The sequence below is a fragment of the Theobroma cacao genome, chromosome 5 (assembly GCF_000208745.1).
Source record: "Theobroma cacao cultivar B97-61/B2 chromosome 5, Criollo_cocoa_genome_V2, whole genome shotgun sequence".
NCBI lineage: Eukaryota > Viridiplantae > Streptophyta > Magnoliopsida > Malvales > Malvaceae > Theobroma > Theobroma cacao.
The window spans coordinates 28226660-28241942 of NC_030854.1; the positions used below are offsets into that span (position 1 = coordinate 28226660).

At 35.8% G+C, this 15283-nt stretch overlaps 4 protein-coding genes across 4 annotated transcripts; 2 read left to right on the forward strand and 2 right to left on the reverse strand.

Annotated features, from left to right (window-relative positions):
* LOC18599063 (protein ABHD18) lies at window positions 101–5245 on the forward strand. Its single transcript, XM_007028871.2, has 5 exons — window positions 101–941; window positions 2907–2991; window positions 3099–3268; window positions 3464–3738; window positions 4809–5245. The coding sequence occupies exons 1-5, from the start codon at window positions 566–568 to the stop codon at window positions 4983–4985; spliced, it is 1083 nt and encodes a 360-aa protein (XP_007028933.2). The 5' UTR covers window positions 101–565; the 3' UTR covers window positions 4986–5245.
* On the reverse strand, window positions 5486–6739 carry LOC18599064 (polygalacturonase inhibitor). The gene has a single exon (XM_007028872.2). It carries the CDS (start codon window positions 6701–6703, stop codon window positions 5714–5716), a length of 990 nt encoding a protein of 329 aa, XP_007028934.2. The 5' UTR covers window positions 6704–6739; the 3' UTR covers window positions 5486–5713.
* Window positions 7938–9286, reverse strand: LOC18599065 (polygalacturonase inhibitor). Its single transcript, XM_007028873.2, has one exon. The coding sequence runs from the start codon at window positions 9127–9129 to the stop codon at window positions 8137–8139; it is 993 nt and encodes a 330-aa protein (XP_007028935.2). The 5' UTR covers window positions 9130–9286; the 3' UTR covers window positions 7938–8136.
* On the forward strand, window positions 13754–14113 carry LOC108661989. Its single transcript, XM_018120989.1, has one exon. The coding sequence runs from the start codon at window positions 13754–13756 to the stop codon at window positions 14111–14113; it is 360 nt and encodes a 119-aa protein (XP_017976478.1).

Below are 15283 nucleotides of genomic sequence, written 5' to 3' on the forward strand. Positions count from 1 at the left end.
TTGGATGGCATGGCAAGGCACGTGGGACCCTTTTGAACGTGTCATTTCGCAGTTTTAATTCTCTCTCAGCCCATTGTTTTAAGTTTGGTTCAAAGAAGGACTCACGAGTTTGGATAGCCCTCGGTTTCCTCATTATATTTCTATCTTTTTGGGTCTGAGCCAATTCATTTTCTCAATCTTCTTTTCTTTCTAATTTCTTACTCTGAATAGTTTACGAATCTTCAATTCCTTTATTCAAAATTTTTTTGGTTTTGCAACTCTAGTGCTTCGTTTTAACCAATTTTTTCATGCTTTTTTCTCCATTTTTAAGGGAATGTATGGTTAATCATCAGATCTAATTCTAATGTGCTTTTCTTCCCTAACTAATCAAATTTTTTACCAAATATCTAACCTTTTTATAGAGTTTTCCTTGCTGGGTTGTTTTAATTAACTCAGATTGTGAATAACTTTTTTGGGTAATAAAACAATATCGTTGGATCCCTTTTGTTCAAAAAAAATAAAACAGGAGATAATTTCCCACTGATTTGAGCAATTTAGAAAAAAAAATCTGGGTTTTTCTCAAAAAATGGTTACTGTTAATCTGGGAATGCTTCATTACATTCTAGACCATGTATATGGTGCATTTATGCATAGAACAAAAATGAGCCCACCGTTTTTCTCAAGAGGGTGGGGTGGAACGAAGCTTGAGCTTTTGGAGAGATTGATAAGCCAGCTGTTCCCTGAAGTTGAAGGCCAAAACTGGCCTCCAAACTTGATCCAACCCATTTGGAGAACAGTTTGGGAGACCAACAGTGCTTGCTTGAGAGAAGGTGTGTTTAGGACCCCTTGTGATGAGCAGTTGCTTGGTGCATTGCCCCCTGAAAGTCACAATGCAAGGGTTGCTTTCCTTGTCCCAAAATTAGTGCCACCCCCAAAGATGGCATGTGTGGTTCACCTTGCAGGTATCACGGTATATCTTTTTAGCCTTTAGATAAATCATGCACTTTTAGGTTTCTTTGATTGATTAATTAGGTTGGTTTTGAAGATTTTTGCCATTGAAGTGGAATTGAACTGGTGGCACCTTGAATTTTAAGCCCTTAATATGGTTTTATTGGTTGATTGTTTTGTTGTCGTGTGGGCAGTACTTTAGTTTAATGGGTGATTGCATCGTTATAATTAGGACGTGAATTTTGTTTTTTATTTATGTTTGCTTATATACCTGGATAATGCAAATTTATTGCTTTTTATTCTTGGTGTGAGCTTAGAATGAATTATCTTCTACATTGTGGAAATTGACCATTTAGGCTTCTGCTTTATTAAGGATGTAAATTTGAATAGATGTTTGTATTATGTCTATTTACGGTGAGCAACAACCTTTGATTGGTAAATGAGAATGTCACCAGCTTCCTGCTGTTTTGTTAATAGGATCTTGTGGTGGTTTGTGACCAGCTGTATATATTTTAAGCTTTCGCACACTTACGCTCTTTTGCTATAAAGATTTTAATGTTCTTTCTTTTTTTTCCCCTTAAACTGTTTATGCTGAACTGCTGCTTAGTATAGGCTTAAATTTAACCAAGACAACATATCCTAGATGATACCTTAAACCACTTTTCTTCTTTCTCACAGATTGATTAATAAATTATGCACTTTATAACATTCATTTCCATGAAAAATGGGGAAAAATGAACTCTTCTGGATCTTTTTTTTATGGTTAAATCTGCATAAGGTTTGCCATATTGAATATATGTGGATACTCTTATCAGCCTATGAAAATTTTCGTGCACAGTCTTCTTTTAATTAATAATTATTTATTGAAATACCCTGCAGCTGTCACATGACAGGTTTACAAGAAATATGACACATGGAAGAGGAAAAAAAACCAATAAAGAAAAATAAACGTATCAAAAGGAAAGCCGAACCTACATGCTATGCCCAATGTTCAAAAATCTAATATCTTAAAGAAGAGAAGAAAATGTGTAAGGTGAGGATAGCAAATTTCCAAGCACAAGGCTGTCTAATGTTTACGTTAACAGCCTGAAATGCTCTGTCTCTTTCATGAGTACTAGTTCATGTCAAACATGACTGTGCAGTCATCCAAACAAGATATTTCTTTGGATTGCCTAAAGTGTATATATATACCCAACTACTCAAGATTTCAATAATAGGCATAGGAATAATCTGGTGTTGGTGAAACCTAAATGCATGCAATGTTGAACAAATTCATTTAGCACATCTTGCATTCAGTTCTTTGTAATTTCATGATCCTTTATCCACTGTTATTTGTAGATCATGACCATTTACTTAGAGAGAACAAAGTGCCTTTTGATGTTCAAAATCCATTCTAAGCACAGAAATTGTGATTTCTTTCTCTTTATCCCTGTAAGTAGTGGTTTTCTTTTCTCTTGCAAGAAACAAAGAGGTCTTATACAGTTACACATTCTTCTCTTTCCTTTCTAATTTGTCCTGCACAATCTGTATCCTAGTAATGGTAGTCTTTTTAATTTTAATTTCCTTTTTCCTTTTTTTTGGGTGGGGGGCTTGTTTCCAAATCAGTTCTTACTGTGAAAATGTTGTTTGAAATGAAGTTCACCTGGCCTAGAGTTGATTAATTGGTGAAGTTTCGAGGTTTAACTTGTTTTTCTCTACGTTATAATTCAGGGAACTGCTTCCTACTCCCAAATAATAAAATATAGACATATTCACTAAATTTCATGATCTTGTTTTACACATGTGTAGAAAACCTTTGTAGTTTGCTATACTCATAAATTTGTTAGCCTTCCTTCCCAGATTTTTCATGTCGGAATATTTCAGTTTTAGATGTATATTCTAATCTTGTAACTATTGCTTCAAATTGAAAATCATTTGGGTTGTGAATTTTATGTTTAGAACTCATCTTTATTGATACAAAATTTAACCACCTTTGGCAGGCACAGGAGACCATACATTTGAACGGAGATTGCGTCTCGGTGGACCATTATTGAAGGAAAACATTGCAACTATGGTGCTTGAGAGGTTAGAGTCCTTTTCTTGTCATCAACTACTTTTAGAAGCTGAAATCAAAGCCTGGCTTCTATTACTTATGCATTTAGGCTTTCTAATTGATATAACTATATTTTTAGTCCTTTCTATGGTCAAAGACGCCCTATGCTGCAGCGTGGCGCAAAACTCTTGTGTGTTAGTGACTTGCTATTATTAGGGAGAGCAACCATTGAAGAGGCACGCAGCCTTTTACACTGGTTAGACACTGAGGCAAGGTTTGGCAAGATGGGTGTGTGTGGACTTAGCATGGGTAAGAAATATTGTTTTTGTGCTGCTTATAGTCTATTCAGATTTTTCTGGGTTAAACATATTTTGCCTTTTGCTAAAAACTAAATTACTAGGTTCATGGTTCTGAAATATATGACCAACATTTGTCCTGAAACTGGATTGTTCAAACCCTATTTAGCACATACTCTTTTAAAGTTTGATGCTTTTATGGTACTAGGGGGAGTGCATGCTGCAATGGTTGGATCACTTCACCCCACACCTGTTGCAACCCTTCCTTTTCTCTCCCCACATTCTGCTGTTGTGGCATTCTGTGAGGGTATATTGAAGCATGGCACTGCATGGGAGGCACTGAGAGAGGATCTTGCAGCAAAAGAGGCTGTAATGACTCTCGAGGAGGTCAGAGAACGAATGCGAAATGTACTGTCTCTCACAGATGTCACACGCTTTCCAATTCCCAAAAACCCTAATGCCGTAATATTTGTTGCTGCAACTGTAAGTACTATATCTGTGTCTGACAAATGGATGTTACTTAAGAATATTGACAAGGAACTTGTAGTTAGTTTTAGTTGATTTTGCTCGGAACTAATTTTTAAAATTTTTTTATTTCATTTTCTTTCTTTTCCTTTGTTTGCATGTTAATCCACTCTTATCATATCAAAGTGAAGCATCCTTACAGATAACCTCTTTATCTTCTGCTTTTTTGTTTCCTTTTCCCCAGCTGCTTGTAATAGTCATGATTTTAAGAGTATAACTCAAAGAGCTGATTTGTTGCTCTTCCTTTCAAAAGTTATTACTGTTGAATTTGCAGCGATGAAGCCTGTCATAGTGTTTGAATGGATGAGATATGTGGCCATTTTGATTATTTCAATGTTTAGCAGGTCTGGTGGTTTATTGGCCATATGGATTTCACAAGGTGTCTTGTCACAGTCATTTAAATTAACATATACATGTCAATTTCTTAGGTCATGCCTGTTAACATGTTGAAGACCTTGCATTCATCAAAATTTTAATTTTGATATTTTAAGCTTTTTTCTTTTCTACATGTTTGGTTACTCTTTATATTTAGTCTTTAGAAGTTTTCCATAAAAAAAAAAAGTTTTTAGAAGTCCAGCAGCAAAGCAAAAAGTTTTAATTGCAGTACACTTTTTATACATAAACAATTAGATACTAAAGATTCAACACTTAATTTCTTTTGCATTTAAATTTCCAATTTGCAAACAACTTGGTGTGGTTGTCCTTGTTCCGGGCTGCATTTTGTTGATTGTTGGAATCATCCATGTTTTTCTTATTTTAAGGCCCACTAAGCAGGTTTTTTCCCCCTGGACAAAGGGGGAGGGGGCATGGGTAACTCCACCTTGTAAAATTGCAGCTCACACGGTAGTTTAACACATATATTAACCATTCTTAGGTTTTTTATTTTTTTGATAGAACTTCTATGGTGCTACCTGGATCCCAAAATTATCTCTTCTCATGCTAATGCTGTCTTTATAATGATCTGCTAGAGTCACTTCTCGCTATTTAGTCTCATCATCTATATCTTCAATTGCAATTATATGTTTCAGGACGATGGTTACATACCAAAGCACTCTGTGCTGGAGCTTCAAAAGGCTTGGCCTGGTTCAGAAGTGAGATGGGTTACTGGTGGGCATGTCTCATCCTTTCTTCTCCGCAATGGTGAGTTTCGTAAGGCAATTGTTGATGGGCTTGACAGATTAGAGTGGAAGGAATCTTTGTTGTGACATTGATTATTCATTCCCTGTATACAAGTGATTGCATTTGTTTACTTGGCCCATCGTTTTCATCACTCTTCACTTGTAAAATGGATTATAGGAACTAATATTTGACAGCACCCCTTTAAGGAAGAGAAAATCGCGGGTGCTTTGTGAATAATTTATTCCCCCCTATGTGTTTGTAAAGTTAACTTCACTAATTTTATTGGAAATTCAGTGTCTTTTAACTTCTTTGGAATAAATAAAGAAGGGTCATATTGCTGATAAAAGTTTTATTCAGTTTTCATTTAGAGAGTTAGGATTTTGTGCTCTCACAACTTGAATTTTGGGGCAGACATGAGCTGAAAGGATTGCGCATCCAATGATTCTACCTTTATATTTGCTCTGGGAGATAAGAGAGATTTTCCAAGCTGTCACATTCTTTATCTTAGCTCGTGAGTAGGACTACTTGTTTCTTCTTGGTTCTCTTATTTTTTTCAGAAAATTCTTGCACATATTGCAATGCAAGAGGAAGTAACTTCTGGAGTAAAACATAACTAAAACGGAGCACTAAGATACTTATTAGGAAGCTGCACCTCATTGTGTGCTTTTTCCCCCTTTGTAGCCGAATCAAGTTACAAGCAAATTAAATGTCAAACCATTTGCCACGATGTGCTTATCACAACCCTCCCATCACTAACGCTAGTGCGCACTTCACTGTTAATCTGTCCCTGCAAAGCTCTCTAGTGTCTCCACCCTTACTTGCAGCTTTCAAGCGGAGCACCACACAAGCAGCGGTTGTGAAAATACGTGTAGTAATCGAAACTCTGCAGCCGCCCTCCTACCGGGATTTGCCCACACAACCTATTGTAGCTCACATTCATGAACTGCAAATCCACTCCAGTCAACCCTGGAGGAATACTTCCCATAATCTTGTTATGATTCAGATCCAGCCTTGCCAAACTCTTGGGAAACTCCACTTTAGATAGATCAAACTGGAACATATTCCTCGAAAGATCAATTTCCCGTGTGGTCTTTTTTGATCCAAACAACATGGAAGCATCACCTTCAAGCATGTTCCTTGACAAGTCGATGGTGTTGAAGTCCATGTTGCCTAACGAGACAGGAATTGTACCGGTAAGTTTATTATGGGACAAGAACAGGTCTGGTGCTTTGCCCTGAAACATACCCAAAGACTCTGGTATTGAACCTGTAAACTTGTTTCTATCCAAATGCAAAGCCTCAAGATTTGGGAGTGAAGAGAGGGAGCTTGGAATAGTGCCTGAGAGGTTATTAAATGAAAGGTCCAAGTAAGTCAAGTTCTTAAGTTGGCTAAGAAAATCTGGTACTGTACCAGACAGGTTTGTCCAGCTCAAGCGAAGAGTCTTGAGGTTCTTGAGCTTGGCAATGGAAGGCTGTATGGTACCATTGAGGTTAGGCAGGTGTCTGAACAGAAGGGTTTCAAGGTATGGAAGGTCGCCAACTTCAGATGGGATTTGGCCTGTGAGACGGTCATCGGAGAACATGGTGAGGGAAACGACTCGGTGGGTGGTGGGATCACATTCAAGACAATACCAGTCACAGCAATCTGTTTTTGGGTCCCATGAGGCCAAGAGGTAGGGGTTGTTTAAGGCTCTTTTGATCTGAAGCAAGACCTTTTTGTCATGAGAGTTGCAATGTTCTGACAGAGAAGGTGAACAGAAAGTGGAGAAGAGGAGGAAACAGAGAAAGAAAGGAAGGACATTCATATTTTTGGATATTTGCTTGATGAGATATGTAGAGCTGGAAAAAATTCTAATTTATAGAGTTAGGCAAGGTGGAGTAGTAGGTCGAAATTTTCCATGTGGGGATAGGGCTCGGCTATAGAAGCTTTAGACAGCTCAAATGCAGTTGAAAACTTGGTTCCAGTCAAAGCAAGTTAGAGACATTATTTTCATTCCAAACTCTGGTTTAAAAAGGAAAAAATGTTGCTCTTTGACCTGAATGAGTCTTGCATAGAGTAACTCATTACATTTATTTATAAAGTTAGAATTTGATTCTGAACCTTCGATATGAAACCAAACTTGTTTATTGTCCTTAAATGTTAATTATGTTGAGTAAGACTTGATGATGTATTAAGCATTGTCCAAAATCAACTCGCCGCTTTACATGGGGAGAAACAGAACTTGATCCGGTCAACGGTGATGGCTCCTCATTCATTATGAGCTGGATCCATATATTCAAAGGTCGCTTTCGTACACATTCCGAAGTCTTAGTTACAGATAATCATGTGGGTCCTCATCCCACTACCCCTTCACCACATAAAGCTTTCCTCATTTTCTTTTCCTTAGGCTGCTTGAATGATTAGAAAATCAAGACAGAACACGCGCCACGATAATCAGGAACTACAGAGTATATACGCCAATCCGCCTTTCTGCCTTCTTGATAAACTTCATTCTATTTTTAGCTGCGACATTGCGTTTGGGTAGCAGCTCGCACCATCCTATGATGGCGAGTCCGGTAGAACAATTGTTGCTGGTAAACAAATTGGCCTGGAAGGAATCATCCGTGTGTTTTTTCCTTTTTAAGATTTTTGGCTAATTGTAACCTTCCTACATTTGTTTTAAGATTTATAATATACTTGATGCTTTATTGTCGCTATCTCGCGACTATGGATGTTGTGAAATTATTGTACAAGACAACAAAGAGTGCTGTCAAATGTCAGTTGCTATAATCTATCTTCCAAGAGCAATCGGGTTGCTTAGCTTGCTTGAACCTCTGGCTCACTGATCTACACTTGCAGTTGTCTTTCCTTGGAGAGATATATCAGAGAAAGTTTTCAAAGTCAGCGCTGTTTTCACTTCCAGTAGCTAATTCTGCTTGTTCACCCTCATCCTAATGTAGCATTTATTTGTGCAACAGTGCAGATAAGTTTTGGAGTTGAATATAAGGAAAAGCAATAATTTTTTTTATATATTACTGGGAAGCTGCACCTTGATGATCTTCGTCAACGGTTCAATCTCTTATCCAAAACAAGCCACACACCCAAAAAACTTAAATACACAAACTATATAAAACATTAGAATTGTATGTACGTTTAGCAGTTTGCCACAAAATGTGCTAATTCTACTCGCACTATACTTGCTCTCTACCCTGGCAAATGCATCTTATAGTAATGTAAATATTCCCACTCAAAACAAAGTCATTTGCAGCCTTGAAGCGGAGCACCACACAAGCACCGGTTGTGAAAATATGCAGAGTAATCGAAGCTCTGCAACTTCCCTCCTACCGGGATCTTCCCGCACAGCCTATTATAACTCAAATTCAGAAACTGCAAATCGTCCACTGCAGTCAACCCCACAGGAATACTTCCTCTAATCTCGTTATGATTCAAATCCAGCCTTGCCAAACTCTTGGGAAACTCCACCTTTGAAAGATCAAACTGCAGCCTATTCCTCGAAAGGTCTACTTCCCAAGTCGTTTTGTTCAATCCAAACAGCATTGAAGCATCACCTTCAAGCATGTTTCGAGACAAGTCAATGGCATTGAAGTCCATGTTGCCTAAAGAGGCAGGTATTTTGCCAGAAAGTCGATTATGAGACAAGTAGAGTGATGGTACGTTGCCATGAAACACACCAAAAGAATATGGTATTGGCCCTATAAGCTTGTTTCTATCCAAGTGTAAGGCACCAAGATTTGGAAGCCAGGAAAGGGAGCTTGGAATAGAACCTGAAAGGTTGTTAAACGAAAGGTCCAAGAAAGTCAAGTTCTTAAGCTGGCTAAGAAAGTCTGGTACTGAACCAGAGAGGTTTGTCCAGCTCAAACGTAGAAACTTGAGGTTCTTGAGTTTGGCAATGGAGGGCTGAATAGGACCGGTGAGGTTAGGCAATTTTCTGAATTCCAGGGTTTCGAGAAATGGGAGGTCGCCAACTTCAGCAGGTATTTGGCCAGAGAGTTCTTTATCAGAGAACATGGTGAGTGAGGTGATGCGGTTGGTTTTAAGGTCACATTCAACGCAATACCAGTTACAGCAATCTGTTTGCGGGTTCCACGAGGCCAAGAGGTAAGGGTTGTTCAACGATTGTTTGATCTTGAGGAGAACTTTTTTGTCATAAGGGTTGCAGAGTTCCGAAAGAGAAAGAGAGAGGAGGGTGGAGAAGAAGAGAAAACAGAGAAAGAATGGAATGATCTTCATGTTTTCGTATATACTGCTTGATGAGAAATATCTTGCTCAAAGAGTGTTCTTTATAGGGTGAGGATGGTGGGTTTTTCTATGTGCTGATGGGACCGACGGAACATTTAGGCAGCACAAAGGGATCGAAAACCTAGTGCCAATGGAAGCAAAGAGCAAAATGCAGACATTTTCTTCGAAGAAAAAGTATTGCTATTAGTATCACATAACCTTTTATTTCCATGCATGTTTTCTTTTTTTTTTCTTTTTCTTTTTTAAGTAAAAGTGAATACAAGCTCACATATAAGTAAACAATGTGAATAGATTGTATCGAAGAAGCAAAAATATGTAAGTAGAAATAAGATCACTCCGGTAGCAGAGTTAAATAAACCTTATATGATTTTTAATATACAAATTTTCATGAAAACACAATTTGATTCCCTAAACTGTCGATGCACTCAGTTGAAAATCTACTTAGAGTGGAGTGAAGAGGGCTTAATGATTAAGCTTCAAGAGACAGAGAAAAGTAGTAGCCTCTACATCCTCTTCAAACTGTTGGGATGAGCCCTGCAGCCAATTGGGATTGGTTAAGACTTGATTCCTATCATACAACAATATCATTCATGTTGAATGATTAAAGGTTTTCCTTCATCAATAAGACATCAATTATAACAAGTAATAAATCTAATTGAATAAAGTTCATGAAATTGATATGCGTTTCCAGGGAACTGTAATGGGTTGCAATTATGAGATCCTTATGCATCAAAGCGTAATCTTAAAATGTTCCTAGTTAATGTTTCATGGAGACTGGATATCAATGATACCTAGAGACTAGTACATTCTACATTCCTTACTTAAGAAGTAAGCAACCGATCTCATAGGTTGAAGTATAGAGATACTTGAAACTAGAATGTAAGTGCTTGCCTAGGAAAGTAAGTTCACTAAACATGACCCACCATGAGAAGTGCATTTGGTATTTCATTCAAGTGTCACCAGGTTATCTTATATGTGGAGTGCTATACTTTGATTTCATCCCTATGGGTCCCTAACCAAGGATGCCAAAACAAAATGCTTTTGGGTATAACATGAAGCATGTGAAGGTAAATGAATGGTCAAGATAGGAATCATCACCCCAAGTGATGTAGGGGATAGATCATAATGTTCTTGGTTGATATTAACTTATTGAAATCCTTGGCCAAGGCGACTTGAAGATTATGAAAGGAGTTTCATAAGTCTCCATAAAGCTAATGATCTAATTGCAAGAACAAATATGGAGATCAATAAGAGTAGGCACTGCACCAAGCTCTTATCTTTTTCGGAATATATGATGAAAGAATGAATTACACTGATAAACTATACACTAAAAGGTTGTCAAAGAATCCTTTGACTCTCCTAACAATTGGGTAGTCATGATGCATTGCTAGATACCAATATTGGTCTATAGAATTGAATTAGTTAATTTAAAATTAAATATGATTTATTTAAGTTAATTAATTAATAAAATTATAATTCAATTCCATTGCCAACATTTTAGGAACGTAATGGGTCACACACAAAGGTTACAATTTGGATTAAATTGAGAGTGTGATGATTTAAGTTAAACTTAAATCAAATTCTAGGTTTTAACTACTAAGGACCTAATTAAAAGAGTTTAATTAAGTATTGGTTAAATATTATAATTGTTATAATATTAAGGACTTATTTTGTTAATTTTAATAAGTTAAATCTAGATACAAATATCACATTATAGCCACTCTTTTTTAAAAAAGGAGAAAGGAAAAAAAAAAGGTTTTTTCTCTTTAGTGCTGCCACTCTTGAGAAGTTTATTTTTTATTTTTGTTTTGAAAGCTTCTCCTTTGATTCTTTGCTAGAAATCAAAGAAGAAAAGAGGACAAATCGTTGTCCACTTGTTAGCACAAGCCCATGGCATAAAGCTTTTTCTTTAAGAAGAATCCGTTGCAATTGTGTGTGCATCATTGAAGGCCAAGCAATTGAGTGACTGGGATTCTTTCACACAAAAAGTGTTCATGTTTTGTCACCAAAAGGAATCCATTTGATTACGATATCACTTGGAAAGGTAAAACTTTTTTTGATTTTATGTGGTGCTTAATTTTGCATTAAACAACCAAGGTGATCCAAAGATAAGGAGCATGCTTTTTTATTTTATTTCAATTTTTGTTATTCTGCTGCGTCGATGCTCTAATCATGTCGTTCCTAGCAGTGGTATCAGAGCCTCCCTTGGCTCGTTTTAATGCAAAGGTATGTCTTGTTGTTGTTAATACTATGTTCGACATAAATGTGAAAATTCGGGTATCAAATGGTGAGTTCAAGTTTACATAAATCTGTTTTGAAATTGTTTGATATTTCTGAACAATTTTATTTTGTAAAATTTTATATTCTTATTAATGAACATTAAACATGTTTTAGTGTCAAGAATTTGCAGATTAAAGTTTGCATAACATGCACAAAAATCAGCAAAGGAATTCAGGTTCGTGTAGGTATTAAGGGCAGATTTTGATTCTGTCCAGGTTTGGTTTTTGTATCATTTCAGCAAGCAAATGAGTCCTAAAAATTCTCAAAATTTGCAGAAATGATGTTAAGTTGATGTCCTTTGAAAATGTTTCAAATGTGGCTAAAAACCAATACCACAAAGTGAGCATGAAGCCTTGAAACCATGACTGATCGTGGCTGCCAGCAGTAGACTTTGAGTCACGGTTTTGCTTGTTTTCAGCAGGCAGAAGGCATCCAAAATTGATGCTAACGATGATGAAAGAGGTTTCATACCTTAGCTGATTGGAGGATTAAGATAAGGGATAAAATCTCAAAATTTTATGCTACTTTAATGGCCAAGAAACGTAGTCAATAAAATTGCTGTAAGCAGTTTTTTGAACGCCACGGTTTTGGCATTTTGAATTGCCTTATCTTGCATCTTAATTTGATGCAATTTAAAAATCAATTGATTATCAGATATTTCGTGGAAGTAGTTCTATAAAATCAGCAAATCAAAATGGATTTTGAAAGTTTCCATAAAATAAGGAATTTGATTCCTACAAAATATGAAAATTATTTTAATCAATTGATAAGTTAAAATAATTTGACATATTAAATTTAGGAATTGGTTTCCTAAATTTATTGAAGTCAAAATTATTTTAAAATCTTCCATAAATTAAGGAATTAGATTCCTATATATTATGGGAGTCTAAGAATAGATAGGCAATTTAAAATCAGAGGAATATCTCCATGATATTAGCAATGGAATTTGGATTTGACAATTGGATAAATGAAGATTTTATTGTCTTAAAATTACCAAATGAGATTAGGTGATTTAAGACATAAAATCTTTAATATCTGGTTGGTAAAGGATAACCTTAAATATTTGGATAAAGCAAATTAAAATTGTTTTAATTTATAATAAATCCTATCCTAACAAGATTAGAATATGGATAAAGGTTATTTATATTAATTAGTAAGGATTTCTATATATGGAAATTGTTTCTTTATATATGGAAATAAATTGAGACCCAAAAATTTGAAACTAAGTTAATTCAAAAGTTGAATGTAACTAATTTCAAATAAATCATGTGATTAACAATTTAAACAAGACATAGATTTAATTTTATGTTCATGTGGATGGATGAATATGGATGATTATGGACTAGGCCTAATATGATTGTGGATGTATGGTTAAATTTTATCATGGTATTTATTTATTAAATAGGGTCTGCACACCCTGCCTTTTTCTTGATTTTCAGAGATTGTAAAATTCTTTCCTCACCTAACTCCCCTCGGATGTACCATGAGGTTTCTTTACTAAAATGTAATTAGTTACATATAAGTGTAGAATTATGATTAGTTTAGGAGTTGTTTTACAATTTGAAGATGAAGACCTAAAGGAGCCATGAAGATACGATGATGAAGATTACAATATGTTGTATGTTATTCCCTAGGTTTGACCAAGTTAATTTCCTTCAATGGCTCAAGGAAATTAGTATAGATAAGGTCCATAATCATTCAAAGTAGTATGCATGAGATAGATTTATTTATACAATTAATAAATACTATGCATGCAAAGATGAGACCTTAACTAAGTCAAAAATAAGAAAATCCCTCGATAAATATTGAGTCACATACCACGTATTATTAAGTTGCCTTCCACCATATAGCAGGATAACCCGGTTGCTCTTTTAATCGGAGGCTTGTTGAGCACATTCAAGGCCACACTTTTACACGAGTATGTTTGAGCTATTGGTGGGTCTTACTCAACTAGTTTCATAAAATTCGGATGCTTAGAAACTTGATTATTACGGAAACTAGAGGCAAAGACTAGCGAGCATATATGATATGTTTAGGCAATGTGTTGTCAGCTAGCTAATCTAGGAGTTGTATTGAGATACAATTGGTAAGCTCAGTTACCTACCTAATCAACTTATCATAGTTTGTTGAGCACACTCAAGGCCATGACTAGATGGATGGGATCTTAGCCCACTAAGAGAATCCTAGTAGAGATCTTTCGAGGTAATATGGGGGGTTATCATCTTGTAGAAAATAATGGGAGAACTATTTAAAATTTTAAAACCTTGTTTTAAATAGTTTATGCATGATGTTTACTTATTACTTTATTTTATCTATTTAAGCATAATTTATATACATGGCTAGTAATCTGTCATTGCGGAGCATCTTGGAAGCAAATAAACTCACTAGCCCAAACTTCCTTGATTGGTTTCGAAACCTCAAGATTGTCTTGAAACAAGAGAATAAATCCTATGTCCTTGACACTCCTATTCCACCAGTCCTTGTTGATGATGCTAGTGGTAAGGATAAGGAAGCATATCAACATCATAAGGATGACGATGATCAGGCAGCATGCGTGATGCTAGCCAGTATGACCCTTAAGCTCCAAAAGCAGCATGAACACATGGATGTCCAATCCATGATTCTTTACCTTAAAGAATTGTTCAATAAGGAGAGACGCACTGAGAGATATGAGATCTCTAAAGAACTATTTTGATGCAAGATGGCAGAAGGTAATTCTGTTAGACCCCATATGCTGAAGATGATTAGACTCCTCAAGAGACTTGGACAATTGGGATTAGCAATGGATCATGAGCTAAGTATAGACTTAGTTCTACAATCTCTTATTTACAGCTTTAGTTAGTTCGTGTTGAACTTCATATGAATCGATTAAAAGCCACTCTTCCCGAACTTCTAAATATGCTAGACACAGTAGAGAGATCCATCAGGAAAGATAAGGGATCATTGCTTCTTGTTTCTTCTTTCAAGGCTCATACGAAGCAATAGAAGAAGAAAGCCCAAAAAAGGCAAAAGGTAAAATCCCAAAATGAAAAGGCATTGAAGCCTAAAAGAGGTGTCAAAAAGGACAAAGAGAAGGATATTTGCCATCATTGTGGCAAACTTGGGCATTGAAGAAGGAACTATAAGGAGTACCCAACTATTGTGAGCAAGAAAAAGAAGCTTATTGAAGTTTTTGATTTAAGTACCATTTGCTAAATAATTCTACTTTATATATTAAAAGTATAGAATACCTCAAAGTTGGTTCTCATATGTTTGACATATTGCAGGAACTAAAGATAAAGATGAGTAAGATATTCGCTGAGGAGGTGACCACATGGATGGACTACTTAAAGCATTAAATGCTACATCGGATGGTTACACTACTATTTATTTCGACATGTTGGATTATTTATTTGGATGTTTTTGAAACATTAATTATGTGATTGCCATGGGAATGGCTAGTGAAACATTTGTCTTTAGCATTTGGATGTGGAAGCTTATATGTTTCAAATTTGAATAATTATTTAGAATAATTATGTCATATTTAATTATCCATGCTTCATGTTTATCCTTGCAATGATATTTGATCAATTATGAATTATGTTCAATTGATTAAAAGGTATTGATCAAGAGGTTGAATATTGATTCATATAAAATGGAACTTTCTTAAGAGCAAAACATAAAGATGAATGGTCAAGAAAGAAAGCAACTACATATTGCAATATGATTTGGTCCATACCTCTCCAACATAAAAGCCCATTATGATATTCTAAGCCAATATGATTCCAAGCATACATTGAGATGTATATACATCATGGAATATTCAAAAGAGTTTGAATATTACTTTCACAAAGATCTTTGATTTAGTGGGAGCCCAATGACAATA

Excerpts from the sequence above, each read along its gene's own strand:
- LOC18599063 (XM_007028871.2), top strand. The coding sequence starts at position 566 with ATGGTTACTGTTAATCTGGGAATGCTTCATTACATTCTAGACCATGTA. Across the intron at positions 3,269-3,463 it reads TGTGTGTGGACTTAGCATGG|GGGGAGTGCATGCTGCAATG; the intron begins GTAAGAAATATT and ends TTATGGTACTAG. Across the intron at positions 3,739-4,808 it reads TAATATTTGTTGCTGCAACT|GACGATGGTTACATACCAAA; the intron begins GTAAGTACTATA and ends TATATGTTTCAG.
- LOC108661989 (XM_018120989.1), top strand. The coding sequence starts at position 13,754 with ATGGCTAGTAATCTGTCATTGCGGAGCATCTTGGAAGCAAATAAACTC.
- LOC18599065 (XM_007028873.2), bottom strand. The coding sequence starts at position 9,129 with ATGAAGATCATTCCATTCTTTCTCTGTTTTCTCTTCTTCTCCACCCTC.
- LOC18599064 (XM_007028872.2), bottom strand. The coding sequence starts at position 6,703 with ATGAATGTCCTTCCTTTCTTTCTCTGTTTCCTCCTCTTCTCCACTTTC.